Raw genomic sequence first — 20,391 nt, forward strand, 5'->3', positions numbered from 1 at the left:
AGTCTTGTCACCTCAATAATCTGTCTCTTTAACCACCAAATTATAGAAGAGGTACAATGAGTTTCTGAGTTCCAACTGTTTGTTGCTGATAGCCTCCACCACTCTCTTCTGGCAGAAAGCCACCCTTTGCACTTCGGGGAGCACAATCGGGCCTATTAAAAAACTTGCCTTAGAAATACAGAGGCCAGAGGGCAGTCACCAATTCACGCGCCAAGGACAGAATGTGCCTGAGGGCTACCACCTTTGGCTGCAAGACATCAGTCCAGATTTCAGTCTCAGCACAACCTCCTCCCTCCCCGTCCGTCTGCATAGCCCCCCTACCTCCACACACCGCCCCCACAAATGTCCTCCCGCCAAAAATGGGTCCGCGGGGACCTGAACCCCCTGCGCCAGTCCTCTTCCGCAGCCCAACACTCCCTAATAACAATGGCAGGTGCTTACGCAGAGACCACCTTCCCGTTCAGGACTTCCGCCGGCGCCATGGCCTTTTTTAGTCCGCTGCCCACGATGGACACCTGCAAACTGAGGTTTGACTCCCAGCACAGCTGCGCGACACAACCAAACCCACGTGCTGCAGCGACTACCGAGCACTGGCAAGCTACTGCGCGTGCGTGTATCCTCCTCTGCCCGGCCCACCCCACGATGTGCGCATGCGCCGTCCGGAATGCCTAGAGACAGGGAGAGATGGGCCTGGTGTTTTGCAGCGGCCTGGGGCTAGGCTTGGCGATGAGTGGCTGGCGGGAGTGATTGGCTGGTGGAAGGAGCCGTTGCAGATGTCGCCTTCAGGTGGGGCGGAAACCTGCTGAGACCCGGCCCTCCGTTCCAGCCCTTCGGGGCGGGCCCGCTCGGGGCCGAGGGGCGGTCTCGCGGGCGAGCAGTTTCGCGGGCGCGGGAGGGAGGCGCGTCTCCTCCACTCCCGGAGCGCTGTGGGGACCAGTCGCCCGCCACGGAGACTGCAGGGCCTTCCAGACTGTTCTGGCCCTGCCCAAGGCGGAGTTTGGTGGGGTAGACCTTACGGCGACTTCTTTCATTTACATACCACCGGCGCCGTCAAACTAGTGTGGGGACCCCCACCCCAGTTTTGAATCAGAGAGTTTAGGTGGCACTCGAAACTTAAAACGTTTTCCATGGGCGCTGATGCTCTGCCAGGCTGAAGCCCAGCTCGCTGGAAGGGGCGGCTTAGCAGCAGTGCCGCGTGACGCCTGTGTCTCGGGGGTTGGCCTGGCCCGAGAGGCTCCTTCTGGGGTCAGATTCCCGCAGAGATGCAAGGTTGGAGACCTGTCGGGGACCTCACACAGCCTGGATGCCTGGAGTTCACCAAGGGCGCACACTGTTCCCAGCGGGTATCCCCACCCTAGAAATGGGATGCTTTTGTTTGGGTAACTGGACTGGCAGCCGGGGTGTCTAGGAGGATTGTGTTGAACGTCCCCACTTCTCTGTTGGAGAAGTCTGGGTTCTTGGATATGCTTAGGTTGCAAAGGTCACCCCACCCAGTGTATTCTCAGAATAAAATTTTCAGTTTGTTTGGTTCTTCCCCCTGCTTTAAAATAGACTCGATATATGGGAAAGTTTAAGTTGTACATAGTAATGATTTGCTACAGATACATGTTGTGAAATAATTATTACCACAATAAGGTTAGTTAATAGCTCCCTCCCCTTCACATTACTTTTTTGTTATGTGGTGATAACATTTAAGTCTACTCTCAACAGCTTTCAAGTATAATATAGTATTGTGATTGTCACCAGGCTGTACAAGAGACCCCCAGAACTAATTCCTCCTAGAGTTTGCATCCCTTGAACATTTGTTTATTTCCCTCATTCCCAGGCTACTACTTGATATATTGTGCCTTGGTGTGTGTGTGTGTGTGTGTGTGTGTTGGAAGTGAGAGAGAATGGTTTTATTTATCTACCCATCAATGGGCATTTAGATTGTTTCAAAATTAGCCGTTATGAATAGTGCTACAGTGAACAGGGGATGCAGATAATCTCTTGGAGAAAAATTCAAGTCAATTTGGACTTAACCCAATATATGGATTTCTTTATTATAAACAGTTTTGGGGGGGGACTGTCCTGTTTCAATTAACAGCTGCACTCATCTATTAAACTGGGTTGGTGTCTCTAAGGGAGTGATTTTTCTAAGGGGAAACCTTTTGATGTGTTACTTTTGCCCTATTTCTAAAATCTGAGACTATTCCACACTAGCCCCACTATATAAAATTAGAAAAATCTTTTTGTTGTTTTATTGATGTTTTATTGAGTTGTAGTTTATGTATACAATTCACCTTATAATTTTTAGTATATTTACATAAGTTCTGCAACCATACTAGAATTAGATTATATTTGGCAATTTTTTTTCTGTTAATTGATTTACTTTACCATTCCTAAAGTTTGCACAAATGGAACATCAGAAACACAACTTGATAATATATAATATGATAATATTAAACTCTTGAACATGTAACCTCTTGCTGTATTGTACCTGAAGAGGTGAAATTAAGAGAAAAATTGAAACAAATGTTGCTAGTAATTTGCAAATAGTGAATCTTGTCACTTATAATAACAAAGACATTGACTCAGCTCTCTTGTTTGCTGAGGAAGGTAGTGTAGACTCCCATTTGCAGATGGAGAAATGGGATCAAAAGGATGACTTGCCCAAAGCTGTGTAGTTGTATCTTGGCTAGGCCTGAAGCCTAGATGCTTGATTACTAAGTGCACTGTTTGCCTTTGCTACCTCAAGAACCTGGTTGTAAGGGCAATAGCTGTGTATTGCCTGTGCTCTGCATTGAGCAAATAGTCACAGAGCGGATACTGTGCCAACAACAAAAAACACTGTTCTTGGTGCTAGAAAAGTGAAAGCGTTCCTGCCGTCAGCTAATATCCTAATGGGGAGACAATGTTCAATTAAGAAAATATATGTGGCCCTCCCTGGTGGCGCAGCGGGTTAAAGCACAGTACTGAGAAACTAAAGCCACTTCAGCATGAGTTTGATCCCTGCCTGCCCTGGAGGTGACCCGCATGGCGTGGCAGACCTCTCCTGACCCTCCCACTGCGCCACTCAGCAGTGTACTTGGTTGATCTGCCTGTTCTGCTCCCCACTCTGTCTCTGGTGAAGCCTCTCGCCGCCTCTACCTCTGGCCTGTACCCCAGTTCTGTATGGATAAATAAATAAAAATCTTAGTATATATATATATATGTAGATATAGATATACACACTCTCTCTAATTTTAGCTATTGAGACTTGCCATTTTGTTTTTTAAAAAAGAGGCAAACTGAGAATGATGGTGGGAGGAAGTAGAGTGCTGTTTCAGAAATGTGGCAAGTGAGGCTTATCTGGGGGATCTGTTTTGAGCAGAAACCTGAATGAGGAGAGGAAGCTGGGGTGTAAGAGAAAGCAGGGGTTTGGTTTTAGTAACTGGAAAGATTTGCCATTTTTCTGGGCTGAAATAAGGTAACTTTGAAAGTTTTGGATTTTTTTAGATGTTTCTTAGACATCCAGTGGTAGTCACAGAAATGAGAGATGGTAGTCATGGGAAGCTAAATCCATTAGATTAGGTGAGTGCCCATGAGGGGAACAGGTATAGGCAGAAAGAGGACCAAAGATTTATTCTAGGACATATCTTTGGAATTCAAAGAGATGAGGAAGAACTAGGAAGGAAAGCTGAAAAGCAGAGTTCAGCATATTATGAGGAAAAACACGAGAGTAGGCAGCCCTATAGGTTGAGAAAGCGTTTTGGGGGAAAAGAGATTTTTCTGTTAAGTATATTGCAGATTGGTCAGAGAAGGTAAAGATAGAATCCCATCAAGATTAGAAGGACACTAGTTTTATTCACAGAGCTGTAATGGAAGTTGCTTGGAAATATGTGTATCACTTTTTCAGTAACTCCATTTTACACACTTATTTTTTAAGCTTTATTCATACAGAACTGGGGTACAAGCCAGAGGTGCAGGGGCGGTGAAAGGCTTCACCACGGACAGAGTGGGGAGCAGAACAGACAGGTCTACGAAGTACACTGCTGAGGGGAGCAGCAGGTGAGACAGAAGAGGTCTGCTGCGCCATGTGGGTCACCTCCAGGGCCCAGAACAAACTGGCACTGAAGCGGCTGCGGCTATCTTTCAGTGCTGTCTTTCAGTGCTTTCCCAACCCTTTGTGCCACTAGGGAGGGCCTTGCAAACTTTTTAAGAGTAATTTAATAATAACTATTTAAATGTGTGCTGTTGGGGACCAACCCCAACTATCGAGGTGTCTGGAGGCAAGACAGGCAGGGCCCTAAGGTGGGAAGGCATGGGGCAAGTGGAGATTCCAAAAGGGGAGAGGGGAGCGGGCTTGAGGAAGACACAGGGAATCAGAGTTGGGTGCAAGTCTTCCTGATCATTCCCTCAGCAGGTCTTTATTTATACTGTGTGGCAAGTAGTTAATTGTAATAATGCATAGGGTAAGTTAATAAGAGATCTCCATAAATTGTCATAAACATTCTCAAAGACAAGGGGAACAAAGCATTTTTCTCTTAACATTTTATGATATAATGGATTATACATTTTTGTGATAATTGTCATGTGTACAGATGTTTAGTTATAACTCAAGGAAAGAGGGGTCTGGGAAGGGATGAGCTCGTTAGCAAAAGGTTATTAGGGGTCTTAGTAAAGTAATAAATTGTATTAGCAGTGTTATCAGTGATTGTCTAAAGAAAAGCTAGTGGCTAATTTAAGGCTAGCAGAGTAGTTAGTGCTTGTTTTAAAAAGGAGTAAATTAAGAGAAAGTTGTACAGTTGTGTATTAAGCAACACCTGTGTAATCAAGGTTAAAAATTGTCCATGAGTCCTTATGCCCTGGGAGTCTTACCTGAGATTTGCTTTTTATTTTAAAGAAACCAAGGAATCTTCCAGGAGTTTTTATGCTCTGGGGGTCTTATTTCTCCTGGGGGTTTGCCTTTTGTCTCAGGAGACAGAGGAATTTCCCACCCTGGGGCAGCTTGCCTGAACCAGGCAGCCAGCTGCCTTATGAGGCTAAGACAATCCAGTTGTAAACTGATGGTTGCTCAGAATATTTTGATATTATGATTATACAAAAAGGGAGGTCATAACATAAGCTAGCAGTGGAAATTCTGATTTTTCAGAGCTTTTCCCAATCTGTCTGGAATTTGTCGGTTGATAGAAGTTGCATAGCTTGTGTCAGTGTGCTTGTGTGCTTTTTGAACTAATTTCTAAGAGTTTATGCTAGAGTAATATTAACATACATAATTGTTCTTTACATAATTGATTTCATAAATAAGAAAATCTCTAGGATGAATGTAGTTTTTAAGGGAACAATAGCTATTTATATGTAGATATATAAGTTCATGTTGTTAAGGGTAAAGGCCGTTTATCTCATAAAATGTATTTTATGATTTATGTTAGAATAGCCAAAAGGGCCTTTGACTATGCTAGCAAAAGTTGCCCCTTATTTCCTTGTCTTACTACTACATTAACCTATTTTAGTCTTATGAATTTACTTATAAATTATTTTACTTATAAAATTAGCTTATAAATATCTAAAATCATTTCATTTACAAAATCATTTTATAAAATTATAACAAATTTGTTTACTGTTTTTTTTTTCACTATCAAAATGAAAACATCATAAGAAATTCACTATTTTGTTCATACTTGTGTTTCTGCTGCTTGGGAATATAGATCTTAGAATCAGTTTTTGTTGCATGGGCAGCACCACACTAATAGAGAAACAGGAGTAATGGAGCAGGCTGCACAATGCTGAGCTGCTGAAGACCAAGATCCTGGCCTTTTTATTCTTAGAATATTCACACAGCATCAGGTACATGGATTAGGAGGACAAGGAGAAAAAGACGGTGGAAACTAAAATATGTGTTTTTGTCAACTAGGGCTTCCGGGTGGGGCACATGAGTCTGCTGACCAGATAGTTGTTATCTATTTGATAACTAAGTGTTACAATTGACCTCCCGGCCATGGTTCTAATCAACAAAGCATTCCACTGGTCAGCTTCTGGGGTCCCTTGGCATACATGGGTCCATGGCCCCTCACAGGCATTCTGGGCCATACCTCATGCTACACAGCCTTCCCAGAGTGATCAAGCTTTCTGCTCGTGATTGATTTGCTAGGCACCGTGTAAGATTGGCTCCTATGATTGATTGACTGGTTTCTGAAGGGCAGTTCTGATTTTTGTATAGGAATGCAGAACTGCAGGTAATAATAATGGTGGCTGAACCAGCTGCTTATGTCTAGCAGAGCCAAGTTTTATGAAGTGTTTTATTCTGGTTTTGTTATTAACTATCAATTCCATTCCTATGAGCATCACTTAACTTTTCCTTGCCTCATTTGTACCACATGTAATGAAGCTGGGGGACAGTTGTTCTCCATCCTAAAGTCATATTAAAATTACCTGTGTATATGGTTGATCTGGTGATGGGAAGCTCACAGGGATTACAACTGAGATGGAAAAAAGGCACAAAATGATGTAAAAATAAATTATTATATTTTAAAAATTATATGTGTATATTATTTTAAAGATTTATTTTATTTATTTATGCATACAAGAACTGGGGTATAGGCCAAAGGTGCAGGAGGTGAGATGATTCACTAGAGACAGAGTGGGGAGCACAACAAGCAGATCTACTGAAATACACTGCTGAGGGGAGCAGTGGGAGAGACAGAAGAGGTCTGCTGTGCCATGCGGGTCAGCTCCCTGGTTGGGGCTTGAACTTATGCTGCAGTGACTGTGGATAGCTCCATAGGGTTGAGACTAAACCCCTGCACCACCAGGGAGGCCCATAAAAATTACTTTTGTAACTTTTGAAAAACATGTATGTCTTGGCACCACTGTTAACCAATTAAGTTAGAAGTTGGGATAGTGTCAGGGTACCCACACATATTTTTTAATGTTTAATTTCACTTTTTGTTGTAAAAAGTTTTATGAAGAAATTAGGTGCATTTATATAATAGTGCGATTATATGGAAATAAAATTATCATACACCTTGAAGAAGCAAGGCTCTTTATAATCTATTTACTAGTAGATTTGTTTATTGCAGTATTTCCCAATCTTAAAATTCCAAAACAGTGTCAGCTCACCTTTTGCACATTTAAGGGATCACCTGATGGTTTGACTGAAATACATGAAAGATCACTTTGCAACATTCTTAGACTTTCCATGGAGTTTAATATCTATTTTTTAAATTGTATTTTACTTTTATTGAAAGTGTTTGTTTATAACATTATATACAATTTAGGGGAACAGGCTCAAACCTCTTCAGGTGTATTTTGCCACACCATGCCCACCGACAAGGCACCCATAGTTGTCTGATCTGCTGATCCACACCCCCATACCCCTTCAGTGGCCTGAATTTGCAGTCAGATTTCTAGGGTTTGTTTTGGTTTGATGGTGTCCATTTGTTTTGTTTCTTTATATTCCACATATGATAAAACCGTCCAGTATTTGTCTTTCTCTCTCAGACTTAAACCTTTCCAGTTCCTTTTCATAGTGTCTTTTAATTTTAATGAGTTTCTATGTGCAGAAACTTTTTTAGCTTAGCCCTATTTGTTTATTTTTGCTTTCGTTTTCTTTGCTATTTCAGTCAATTCACCAAAGACATCTCTGAAGCCAATGTCTCAGAGTGCTTTGTCTCTTACCTTCTGTACATTTTGAAATCTTTAATCCATTTTTAGTTAATTTTTTGTGGACGATGTAAGATAGTGGTCTTTTTCATTATGTGCATGTAGTTGCCCAGTTTTCCCAGTACCATTAGTTAAAGAGTCTTTCCTTTCTCCAATGCATACTTTTGACTCCTTTGTTGGAATTAACTGTCCACATATGTGTAGGTTTATTTCTGGGCTCTTAATTCTATTACATTGATCTTTGTGTCTTTTTTTATTCAGTAATAAACTGTTCTGATTACCAAGGCTTTGTAATATATTGAAGTTGGGGATTTGACACATGTCTCCTTTACTATTTGACTTGCTTTGGTTATTCAGGTTCTTTGTGGCTCCATATAAATTTTAGAAATGACTTCCTCTTTTTCTTTGATGAAGAATGCCATTGAAACTTTGATAGGCATTGCATTGAGTCATCACTTTGAGTGAGTTGATAATTTTAACAATGTTAATTCTTCCAACCAATGAGCAAAGAATATCTTTTTTTTTTCCTTAAAGATTTATTTATTTATGCTTACAGAACTGGGGTACAGGTCAGAGGTGTGGTGGGTGAGAAGATTTACCGGAGACAGAGTGGGGAGCAGAACAGGTAGATTGACAGAGTACACTGCTGAGGGGAGCAGCGGGCGGGTCAGGAGAGGTCTGCCATACCATATGGGTCAGCTCCCTGGCCTAATCTAATGCGTGCTGCAGTGGCTTTGGAGAGCTTCATAATACGGTGCTTTAACTGGTTGCACACCAGGGAAGCCCAAGCAAAGATTATCTTTTCATTTCTGTCTTCTATTTCTTTTAATAATGTCTTGTTTTCATTTTACAGGTTTTTCGCCTCTTGTTATTTTAATTTCAGATATTTCTTTGTGATGCAATTTAAATGGAATTGTTTTCTTGATTTCTTTCTCCACTATTGATAATTTGTTGTTTGCATAGGAGTGTAACAGATTTTTGTATATTGACTTTGTCACCTGCCATTTTATTATGTTGGTTTATTGTTTCTAATAGTTCTTTTGGTGGCATGGTAAGATTCTCTGTGTACTTTGTCATGTCACCTGTAAATGATGATACATCTGCATATGCCATGGTGTATGATCCTTTTAATGTATTGTTGAATTCAGTTTACTACAGGTTTGTTGAGGATTTTTCATGTGTGCTCATCAAGTATACTAGTCTGTTTTGGTTTTTTTTTTTTAAGATTTACTTACGCATACAGAACTGGGGTACAAGCCAGAGGTGTGAGAGGATTTGCCAGTGACAGAGTGGGGAGCAGAATAGACAGATCAATGAAGTAAACACTGCTGAGGGGGGCAGTAGGCCAGACAGGAGAGGTCTGCTGCGCCATGTCACCTCTGACAGTGGAACTGTGCTGAAGCCGTTGCGGCTAGCTTCGTAGTGCTGTGCTTTAACCGACTAGTCTGTTATTTTCTTTTGTATGCTGTGTCAGAAGCTGTGCTTCTGTCTAGGTGGTTGCTGGGCCTTCTCACCCGCCCCTCCATAGGTCTCTGTTGGTAGTGGTGGTGGTGGAACATGGCAGCATTCTCTCTTGCTCTCTTGGGGTCCACATATTCTGGCAGCAGACACTGAAGGCCTTGGCACACTGTACTTTCTCACCTCCTTTTCCCTCCATCTTTTCAGAATAAATTGATTTTTCTCCCCCTGTACCAAAGACCCGTTGTTTGCATTTGTATTGGTATGTGGCTGGCCCTAGAACCAATGAGAGAAGTTTTGAACTGATGACAGTTTTTAGACTTTTTGCCTGGTAACAAAAATACTTATCCCTTGATAGGGTGAATGAATTAGAATACAAAAGTTTGACCTAATTTCACAAGGATCCAAAATATGGGTGTCATATTTGCTGGAATGCTTAATTTTGGTAGCATCACTTTCTTAAGAGTTCTTTGGTTCACTAATGCTTGATGAAAACCACCTTGTATTTTCACTTCATTAATTAAAGCAATAACTGCAAGCCCCACTATATACCCTAGGAATACATCCTTGACATTTGTGATGCATTCACCTAGCAACAGCTTCTTTGATATACGAACATTCTATTGGCAAGTTGTATAGGGCAGCTGCTCATATTGAACAATACAGGTTTCTTCTGGGAATTGATTTGGATTTGGAATTTTCTCTTTGCCTTATATGGTAAAATTTTTACTTCCTACTAAAGAAAGCATGTCATACTTTATCTTTCTAGTTTGAAGTATTGATAAAACTTATTAATGTGTAAAAAAATAGATTAGTCATATATAAACATAAGAATAATTTCTTGTATTGTTATATTTTGTTATTTTTACTTTATATTCCTACTGTATTTTTATTATTTGTTATAAGGTTACTTTTGGACAACAGTACTGGCATCTATTTAACTTGGTATTAAGGCTTACTTTCTCTTTTGAGTTCTTTAGTTGTTCAATCTATATTTTTTTGTGGCTAGTATGTCATAGCAGAAATAAACCAAAAGTAGATCCTACATTTAGGTACCTTTAATGTAGTAAGAAAATAATATTTTTACACAATACAATATTAAATGAGATAACAATCAAAGGAAAAGTATAGATCATATGCTATCAGAAGTAGGAGGGGAAGAATTGTTACAGGGTAGCCCAGAGTTGACTTGGGCTGCCTGTCTGTGGGGCCTCACTGTGCCCACGCTCAAAATCCAGTTACTCTGCAGACACAAACAAAAGGGTCAATAACGGGTTTATTTACAAAAAGGGGAAAGGAAAAGGAAATAACCCAGGGAAAAAAAGAGGGATACAAAGTAGCTGGAATACTTTACCAAGGCGGCTAACTTGGAGCTCTAAGTCCCAAACTCAGGCTGCTAGCCCCAGTCACACAGTCTGCGAGCAGTTGCTCCAGAGAGAGAGAACTGTTTCCTCTCTAGAATGATAGTTGGAAAACCACTTACTATTTTTATCCCCCAAAGTCCCAGAATCCCTGCTTAGCTCCGCCCTTAGGTCCTCACAGTTCTCTCCTTGGTACTGCTGGGAGTTGTAGTTTTCCAACCACTTAAGTAAGGGGTGGAATCCAGAAAGCTGGAGTAGGGGTGGGGAGTCCACAAGACTCTGCAGAGTTCCTTTAGGACATCCTTCCCCCTAACAGAATGATTACCCTTACTTTGCAGAAATCCAGGAAGGAGGTATTTATTGAACTGATACTAAGGATTTATATACATACTGATGTTTCTGGGGTCCACAGAGTGGCTTATTTTTTAGAGGAAATAAAAGTGAGAAAAGTTGTTTTTAATAAAGCACAATATTTATGAACATATTAATATTAATATCCATGAAAATATTAATAGAGTTTAAAGAAAGAGAAAAAGAAGTATTGTAAAAGAGAGATTCCTAAGCAGACCTTTATCTTTGGTGTCATTCTCATTCCAGGACTAATGGACAATTTATTCTCTATTTTCATTCACCAAAAACTTGTTCTTCCCCTCCGGTTCTTCTTTTCTTTTATCCTTAGAAAAGGAATAGCTGTAGTAATATTTTATGATATCAAATAATGAAAATGATGAAGTAGCTCAAGTCTTGTTAGAGATCTTTGTGTTTTAATAATTGTGATCAATATTAGTAAGTCTATAGTGAATTAATAGAGGAATTTCAAAATACATTTCAGGTCTAGTGAAGAATATCAGACCTTCATGCTTTCTGTACAGTGTTCTTCAAATCACACCATTCTGACTTTTTTTCTCTTCTTACGAAAATTCCTCTCATTCTGGAGCTGTTTAATTTTCTGGGAGATATATAACCAAGAAAGGAAGCACGTCCCACCTTAACTCCTCTCCTGTGCAGTTTCTAAATGCCTTTTCCCCAAAAAAATATATTCCAAAATTATAAAGAAGTCTTTATCTTATTGCTTAGTGAAACAATTGGATATTAAATTAGAAGAAACCTTTTCTCTATTTAATGTAGCTTTGGAGATAAATTCGCTATAGAATAGGAATTGAACTGGGGGGCAGGGAAAATTTAAGGCAGTGCTGAAGTTCCTGGGAAATAGAATTTATAAAAACTATAATGGAAGTTTACATTTTACATTCCTTTGGGACAGCAAGAGCATTATGAATTATCACATTCTACATAGTAACCCATATTAGAATCTTGAGGTTGTAGTTAGCATTTTGATAAAGTGAAAAAATTGAAAATGAGAAAGGTTGCAAAACAGATGTTAACAGATTTTGAGTCACAAATAACATGTAAGCATATATCATAGGTCAAGTATGTATATTAGCATACTGGTTCAACCAGTTACAATTGAAAATATTTTTGTTATTGTCTTTAGAACCTGATGTGCCTTGTCTCTAAGTAACAGGTTCAGCAGAGAGCTCCTTCTGAGGTTTGGATAAGCTGTGGAGCCTTCTCAAAGACAGAGTAATTGGCGCTGGCAGATCTCAGCAATTCTTCCTGACTCTTTATGCAAGTCCCTCTTGGAAACATTGTGGATCACCATTTCCAGATCTGTTTCATGCTGCATATACCACCAACATGTCGGGCCCTCTCCAGTTTTTAAACCATTCCATTCCAGGAAGGCTTGCTACTGGTGAGAGCAAAAGCCCCCAGGAGGTTAAGCTCTCAGAAGAGAAATATTCATCAGCTCACACGTCTCTGAAAAATAACTCAGTGGTGAGTTGTACCCTGATATTTCTTCATTTTCAGCAGATGGGGATAAAATAATCTCCTCCACTATTAGGAGCTAGAAGAAAATAAAGCCCAGATCTGTTTGCTCCATAGCCAGTACTGGCACTCTTGTTTGCTCATAAATGATGTGAGAGATGAGGTCTAGTGAGGTTTCTCTCTCTCTTTTTTTATTCCTGACTTGATTCTAGACCAACAGAAAGCATAGCATCTAAATTTAATGGAGCCTCAAAGTGGATTTGACTATTTTTGCCTTTCTAATTGTTCTGACATTTCATTTAACTGAAATCCAGCATTCAAAGTAGTATTGAAAGTCTTTGTAGGACCTCGGAGTTAATTTGATTAAACCTGTTACTTTGCAGGTTAGGAAAACTAAACACTTGGAGGGAGACCACAGTTGTTTAGCTACAGAACTAAGTCATCTGGTTATCATTACCTCCCTAGGACACCACATTGCCCTTTGCTTCTATTCCAGACCTATATGAAAGTATTATTGGACCATCCTTGTCCAGTTTTTTTCTCCAGAGTTAATTATTCTGAAATAGATGCATACCCTTTCTGTATGCTTTCAAAACTTAATATAAAAAATACATCTAGTGTTTTTTGGCATTTAAAATTACATAAATGGTATTCTAGACATAATTTTCTGCTTTGCTATTTGTATTCAATCTCAAGTTTTTTGAGAGTTTTTCTTTTTGATTCACATAGATTGGTCAGTTCATAATAATACTTCATAAAGTCCCCATTTATAAGTATAGGAATGTATCACAGTTTTTGTACATTGTAAATCTTTTCTTATATAAACAAGTGAGGATCCTTTGTATATGGATTTGTTCTTAAATATATCATCCATAGGGTTCCTCAAACTGGTAAACATGGAGCTTCCCTACGACTCAGCAATCCCACTCCTAGGTATCTACCCAAAAGACACAAAAACACTGATTGAAAAAGATACCTGTACCCCCATGTTTATTGCTGCTTTATTTACAATTGGAAAAACATGGAAGCAGCCCAAATGCCCAAAAGTAGATGACTGGATAAAAAAGATGTGGTACATATATACAATAGAATATTACTCAGCAACCAAAAAAGAGAAACACATGTCTTTTGCAGCAACTTGCATGGAGCTGGAAAAGATCATGCTTAGTGAGATAAGCCAGAAAGAGAAAGAAAAATACCGGATGGTTTCACTCATAGCAGGAGTATAATGGACCAGGCGAGAAAATAACAAAAATAATGAACAACCATATACCAGAGACATTTTGTGGGGGTGGAGTGGGGAATGGGATCAAAAACGGGGGGTAGGGAGGTGGGAAGGGAGGGAAATGCATGGGACTATGGTGGTGGCACACGGGTGATTTGGTGATGGGAAACCCGTGGGGATTACAATCGAGATGGAAAAAAAAATGTGCAAAATGATGTAAAAATAAACTTTTGTAATAATTTAAAAAAAATATATATATCATCCATAGAAAACAGCTACAGCATGTACACACACAGATTAGATAATCAAACACATACCTATGAACCCACCATCTAGTTTCATAAAACACTATCAGTACTTGAGACACTTACTGAGTGCTGCTTCCTGATGACATTCCTTTTCTTCTACCTAGTGGATATTTTAAATTTTGTGTCCATTACTTTGTTGCTTCTCTTCCTACTTTGAGCACGCAATTAGACATCCCTAACAGTATAATTTTCTGTTTAAAGGTTTTTATGAATGAGATTACACTATTTTTAGTCTTTTGTTACTGTTAACATGACAGTTATTTTATTGTCTCACATTTCTGGGGATTGACTGGGTTCAGTTGTAAGTTCTCCTTTGGGTCTCTCATGTAGTATAAGTTAGATGGTGGCTGGAGTTAGAGTCATTTTTATCTCCTCTGTCATCTCACTGGCAGGTAATGTTGGCTATGGGCTGCCACATCCACACTTGACCTAGACTTCTTACAGCATAGTACCTGGGTTCTGAGCCTGAGAAGTCCAGGAGAACCAGGTGGAAGCTGCAACAGCTTCCATGACCTTACTTTGGCGATCAAACCTATAGTCAGAAGCCTTTTAAGATTCAGTGGAGGAGGCGAGGAGCTCTTGATATCTCCAAAAGAGCTAGGCGTATAAGCTTGAGGTGTCCTGGACAAGAACAGTGGTCACAGTGTCCTTGTCCTCAGTGGAAAGCCCAGTGTGTCTGCTGAACAGACAGGAAGGTGGTCCTGATGATAGTGGGCACAGTCTCTCTGACTTGCTTTTTTACCTATGAGATTTGTGTTGCTATATGTGTAGTTATCTAGTAATTTCTATATATTTTAGTATTCTATTATATGATAATACTGTAAGTTACATACTCATTAAACTTGTATTTGAAATGTAGGTTGTTTGCAACAAAGTTTTCTGCTTTTTTGAATATTGGTGCTTTTAGCAGTTACCTTTAACAGGAACATCTAACCTGTTTACATTTATTGATAATACAGATTATTGGATCAGTTTCTATCATCATACTATGTGCATTCTATTTCCCATGCTTTTATTTTCTTACACCCCTTCTATCATGCCAAATATTGTTTTTGTTGTGTTGTATTATATTTTTTTTCACTCCATTTCCCCCCCTTTTTTACTAGTTTAAAAGTTAAGTGCTATATGGCTGTTGGTGAGCGACTATGTTAACTTTTTTAAATGAAGTAAAATTGATTTATAGCACATAGATTTCAGATATATAAATATGTGCCAACATCTCCATAGATACTATATTGTGCTATTATTTATTTGAACATATCTTTGCCAAGTTTAAGTGAAATCTTCCTTATTCCTGAGAAATTTGAAGATTTTATGGTACTATAACTATATTTCCCTCCATGTGCATGCATACATATAGTTTTGTGATAGGCATAATATTCTAGAATCTGATAACTTTTAAAAAAGTGTTCCTTGAGTATATTAAGCATCATGTAATACCATTTGTAAATGTTTTCTTCTAATTTAAAATTTTGTTCTTACCAAAAATTATACTGACAGTTTAAAAGACTGCATGCCCTTTTGACAGTAGGAGGCATATTGTAATTATGGTAAAGATTCCTTAATTTTCACCCTCAGTATAGGTGTGGAAAAAACACAGAATTGATGTTGATTTACTGAAATAAAATTTAAGAAACCAATTTGTGTGATGATATAATGAATAGGAATTGATTTGTGACTAAAAATAAACACATACTGGTAAATCTTTCATCAGCTACCTTCTAATAGTTCGTTTCTATAAAGTTTTTTTAGCTTTATATGTGTTTTCTTGTTTCCTGTACTCACAAAAATTTTATCTATTTAGGTGAGCTACAGTTACTTATAGCTGTTATTATAGCTTTTAGGTCAACATATTGCCTGCTTTTTCCCGAGATCCTCATACATGTATTAAAAGAGCAACTCAAAATGAATATTTTAAAGAGCTATTCTATTTAGAGCTCCTTTTAAGACTTTGTGTGGGCTGAAACACTGTGGGCTTTGATCTATAGATGTACATGCTTAGTTCATTGATTTGTAGTTTGTCTTTGTAGGCTTGTTTTGATCCATCTCTTGAAGTCCTTCCTACCAGGCACCAAATCATGTCCCACAAAAGGGAAGCTGACACAATCCATCCTGACCTTGCTGGTTTGTTGGTGAAAAACAAGAATCTGTTAGCCGAGGTATATGAATTATCTGAAAAGTAAACAGTATGGGAAATTATATAATTCTGATATTGTTATCAGAAACATTCTGATAAAAGACTCAAATGTTATCTTAACTCACTTTTGTTTTTTTCCCAATATTCAACTCTATTTCTCTGAGGAACAGTAATTTAGACCCAAATCTATCACTTGGCAGAGAACTCCTTTTGAAAATGATACATAGTTAAGAAATTTTGAGTTGAATAAAAGCTAATTCTAACTACTATACTATAGTGGTAGAAATACTATAGTGTTAGAATATTACTTAAGAACTGCCATGTTCAAAATTTATGTGATAATAATCAGTTATATGTGTTAAGTATTTTTAAAAAATATTTTATTTATTTATGCATACAGAATTGAGTACAGGCCAGAGGTGCAGGGGTGGCAAGAGAATTCACCAGAAACAGTGGGAGCGGAACAGGCAAATCGACAAATACACTGCTGAGGGGAGCAGAGGGTGAGAGAGGAGAGGTCTGCTGTGCCACATTACCTCCCCTGACAATGGAACTTCACGGAAACAGCTAATGAGTCCTCTCTCCGTGGCACAAGGGAGCCCTCTATTCTGTGTCTTGAGATACCCTGCCTCTGTCACTGACTGGGTGTCCACATTTCCTCTTAAAAGAACATCAGTCTTAATTGGATTAGGCCCCACTCTAAAGATTTCATTTTAACTTAATTACTTCTTTAAGGATTCCATACTTAATAGAGTCACATTCAGCTTAACTGAGGTTTAAGACTTTCATGCATGAATTTTGATGGGACACATTTCAGCTCATGTAGTGACCTTATTCCCTGGGGCCTCTTTTCTCCCCAGGACCTTATTAAAGTTCTTTTCTTTTAGCTCATCTAATCCTGACTCAGGTTTTATTTAAATAGGTATATAAACATAGATATGTAGGTAAATATATTTCTCTTCAATTTTAGTTAATGTTTTTAGCATAGAGAAGTGAATAGTGGTTGGATTTAAATAGGGTTTCTATAGACACGATCCTGTGACATTTGGGGAAGATTTCATAATTTGTCTTTTATTCCAGAAAAATGTGATGCCAATTCCTTTCATTATCAGTTGCATCATTGTGTTCTATATTTTACTGATACCTGAAAGTTGATAATTCAGATTTGGATTAGATTAAGGCTTATGTGTATGCCTAGTTAAAAAATATATTTTACAGTAAATTAGCAAAAGTTATCAGTTTTGAGAGCTTGATTGGAGGTTTTAGAAGGGCAGCACAGCTGCCTTCACTGAAGAATGGTGGGTCTCTACTCACTTGTGCTAGTTATTATTTTCTTTTTTTTTAAAGTCTAGTGATTTCAACAGAATATTTTCAGCATGAGTCATCTTTCCCTTTTCCAATAACCCATTATTTATTCCCAAAGGAACACAATTGTGTTGATAAGGCAGCTTTTCTTTTCATTGTATGCATTTAAAATTTTTGTTAGAATTAGCTTTATCTTTTTGTAGGACATACAAAAAAATAATTATCTTGTTTTTCTGCCCAATAATGGAGAAACAGGTGCAAGAGGAGCTATATTTAGGAAAAGTCAGAGATAGAAGGGATAAATATTAATGTAGTCAGTTGGTGACTAGTTTAGTTTCAGTTAAGCTGAATGTGACTCTATTTGAGTATGGAATCCTTAAAGAAGTAATTAAGTTAAAATGAAATCTTTAGAGTGGGGCCTAATCCAATTAAGACTGATGTTCTTTTAAGAGGAAATGTGGACACCCAGTCAGTGACAGAGGCAGGGTATATCAAGACACAGAATAGAGGTCTCCCATATGCCATGGAGAGATTATTATATTGAGCTAAAACTCTTATATAGTGATGGATAGGCTGCTTCAGTGATAAATAAGAGTTAAGCAATTAATAAAGTTACCAGTAATACACACACACACACATACACAATAAGGTCTGGTGTTTTAAATTTAAAGTGTTTTATCTTCATGGAAACTTATTTGTGAGGGATATGCCTGTGTTTATGCTGTTAAGCTGTTTCCTTAGTTTAGTAATAAGGCAAATAGTAGAAATCTGATAGATGCTGCCAGCTCTGAGTGGGTGAATAGAAATTTGCAGCTAGAGAAAAAATTATGAAAACCATTATAATTAATTTTTATTGAAATCATGATCTATTCATTTACAATTTTAAGAATAATATAGAGCGCTCCATTGTCCACATTGGCCAGTCTTTACCACTAGTAAAATTTTGCAAAACTGTAGTATAAACAACAGACATGTGAGCAATACTAAAAACTACTAAAGCATGCACTTTAAAGAGTATATTTTATGTATTAATTACATATCAACTTAAAGTCTTTCCCAGCTTTACTTGTACTCATTTATGATTTTTGTGTATTAAGTTCTAAGCAGCAGAAATACTGAATACTTACTCTCAGCAATGTAAAGATTCTTCCCATTACGACATCCACTTTCTTCCTACCCTGAACTTCTGGCAACCACTAATTTTTCTTTTACTAAAATTCTGCCACTTCAAGATCATAATATATTAAAAAAAAAAAAACAACTAAAATTACACAGCAATTCCACTCCTAGGTGGATAGACATAAAGTGCTTTATACATATACTGGACTAAAAATTTAGTTTGAAATGCTTGGTCTTGGGGCTTCTCTGGTGGCCAAGGGCTTGTTTCAGGACTATCACCACTATAGCCTGAGTTCAATTCCCAGCCAGGGAGGCCTGCAAACCTCTCCTGACCTGCCCACTGCACACCTGAGCAGTGTATTTCAGTCAGTCTGCCTGTTTCTGCTTCCCACTCTGTCTCTAGTGAATCCTCTCATTTCTCCCACCCAAGTTGTTCTACACCATAAACAAATATTAAAATAAAATGCTTTTTCTTCATATTGCCTTCACTGCTGGGAATTGCATTTCTAATTAATGCAGTTTCTTTTAATAACAAAATATTCTTGACTTTTTTCAGGTGATAAAACTAATGATATTTCAAAATACCAAATCAAATTTGTACTCTCCCTTACTTATATCAGGATCATATACAGCTTATCAAGAAACTTGAATAACTTATATTAAAAGTTAAAAGTTAATTGAACCCCTGAATGTTAATAGTTCATTGAGTTTTCTTCATCTATAGTACTTTGTCCATTTATCAGACAGAACAGCAGAGATTTTTTTTTTTAGCAGAGATGTTTTTAAATGCTACCCTAAGATTGATAAACTACTCACCTCACAGCAGCTGCTCCCCACCCCAGTCTTTTCTTGTTCTCCCTCTCTTGCTCCCTCCCCCCTTCCTTTTCTCTTTCTCTCTTTCTTTCTTTCCATACAGAACTGGGGTGCAGGCTACAGATGCAGAGACCAATGCAGAGACCGTGACAGGATTCACCAGAGACAGAGCGGGAAGCAGAACAGGCAGACTGACAAAGTACACTGCTGAGGGGAGCAGCGGGCAAGTCAGGAGAGGTCTGCTTCGCCTTGTGGGCCTTGTGGGCTTTGTGGGGATCATCTGGTGGGGGTGGGCAGAGGGGGTGCCAGGGATGGAACTTGTTCTGAAGTGGCTGCTGCTCGCTGGCAGTATAGGGCTTTAACCCGTTTTGTCATCTTTCTGGTAATTTCTTACAATAGCAGCCAATGTGATCACTTCCCCTCTTTATAACTTTGTTATCCTTTATTTGCCATATATATACTTTATCTATCTACGTATCTAATATAATTTAAACTTTCCTATTTCTCCTGACTCTCTTCTGTACCCATTTCTGATCTGCACAATAAGTGATGTAAATATAGGTTCCTCTTTAGAAAAAGACCTATGGACACACTCCCCTTTAAGCACATCATAAAGTATCTTTGGTCAAAGCATCAAGTATTTCTTTTCTGCTAGGGGTTATTGATATATTTTACTCTTCACAAAGAATTTTAATGTTCATGAGAAGAAAAGCAATCCAAAACTTATGTGTGAATTTGATATGATTTTTTAAAACATATTTAAAGATAGGATACATTTAGGAAGCTTGAAAAGCTTCATTTTATTATATGACAATATATAACGTAAATACCATAGTAGTTTAAAAACATGAATTTTTAAGACCTAAATTAAAGTTTTAAGTAACACTTTCTCTTTATTAGCTAAGAAATCTTCAAAATGAACTTGTCATAAAAGAATCTTCTTTGCAAGAGATGAAGAGTGAACTAAAGAGTTACAAAGAAAATAATGTGCAACAGTCTTTCCAGATAATGTCCTTGAAAGATGATATCAAAGACCTAGAGAAACTTATTGCTTCTCTGATCAGAGTCAAGTCTTTGAAAAACACCAATATTGAGAATTTTGAAAGAGGCAATTGGGATCTAACTGAAAGAATTACAGAACTAGAAAACCGTTTAAGGTAGAGAATTTTAGTTTCTTTTCAAACATGTCATTTATCATAAATGTGCGAACAGTAT

At 38.3% G+C, this 20,391-nt stretch overlaps 1 protein-coding gene and 1 long non-coding RNA gene across 2 annotated transcripts in view; one reads left to right on the plus strand and one right to left on the minus strand.

Annotated features, from left to right (window-relative positions):
* MTHFD1 (methylenetetrahydrofolate dehydrogenase (NADP+ dependent) 1, methenyltetrahydrofolate cyclohydrolase, formyltetrahydrofolate synthetase) overlaps positions 1 to 580 on the minus strand; it is a gene marked incomplete at its 5' end in the record, with an annotated part of 55,573 nt that extends 54,993 nt beyond the window's left edge. Inside the window, 2 exon segments of the mRNA XM_012724399.1 lie at positions 442 to 523; positions 526 to 580. Coding sequence (XP_012579853.1) covers positions 442 to 523; positions 526 to 580 — 137 coding nt within the window.
* A 128-nt stretch (positions 581 to 708) lies between these two features.
* LOC101625707 lies at positions 709 to 19,375 on the plus strand. The gene is made up of 4 exons (XR_001145399.1): positions 709 to 786; positions 11,968 to 12,278; positions 15,833 to 15,961; positions 19,280 to 19,375. It is a non-coding gene; the product is annotated as an uncharacterized LOC101625707 (long non-coding RNA).
* The last annotated feature ends 1,016 nt before the right edge of the window (positions 19,376 to 20,391 follow it).

Source organism: Condylura cristata, unplaced genomic scaffold, assembly GCF_000260355.1.
Source record: "Condylura cristata isolate star-nosed mole 26May11 unplaced genomic scaffold, ConCri1.0 scaffold00013, whole genome shotgun sequence".
Lineage (NCBI taxonomy): Eukaryota > Metazoa > Chordata > Mammalia > Eulipotyphla > Talpidae > Condylura > Condylura cristata.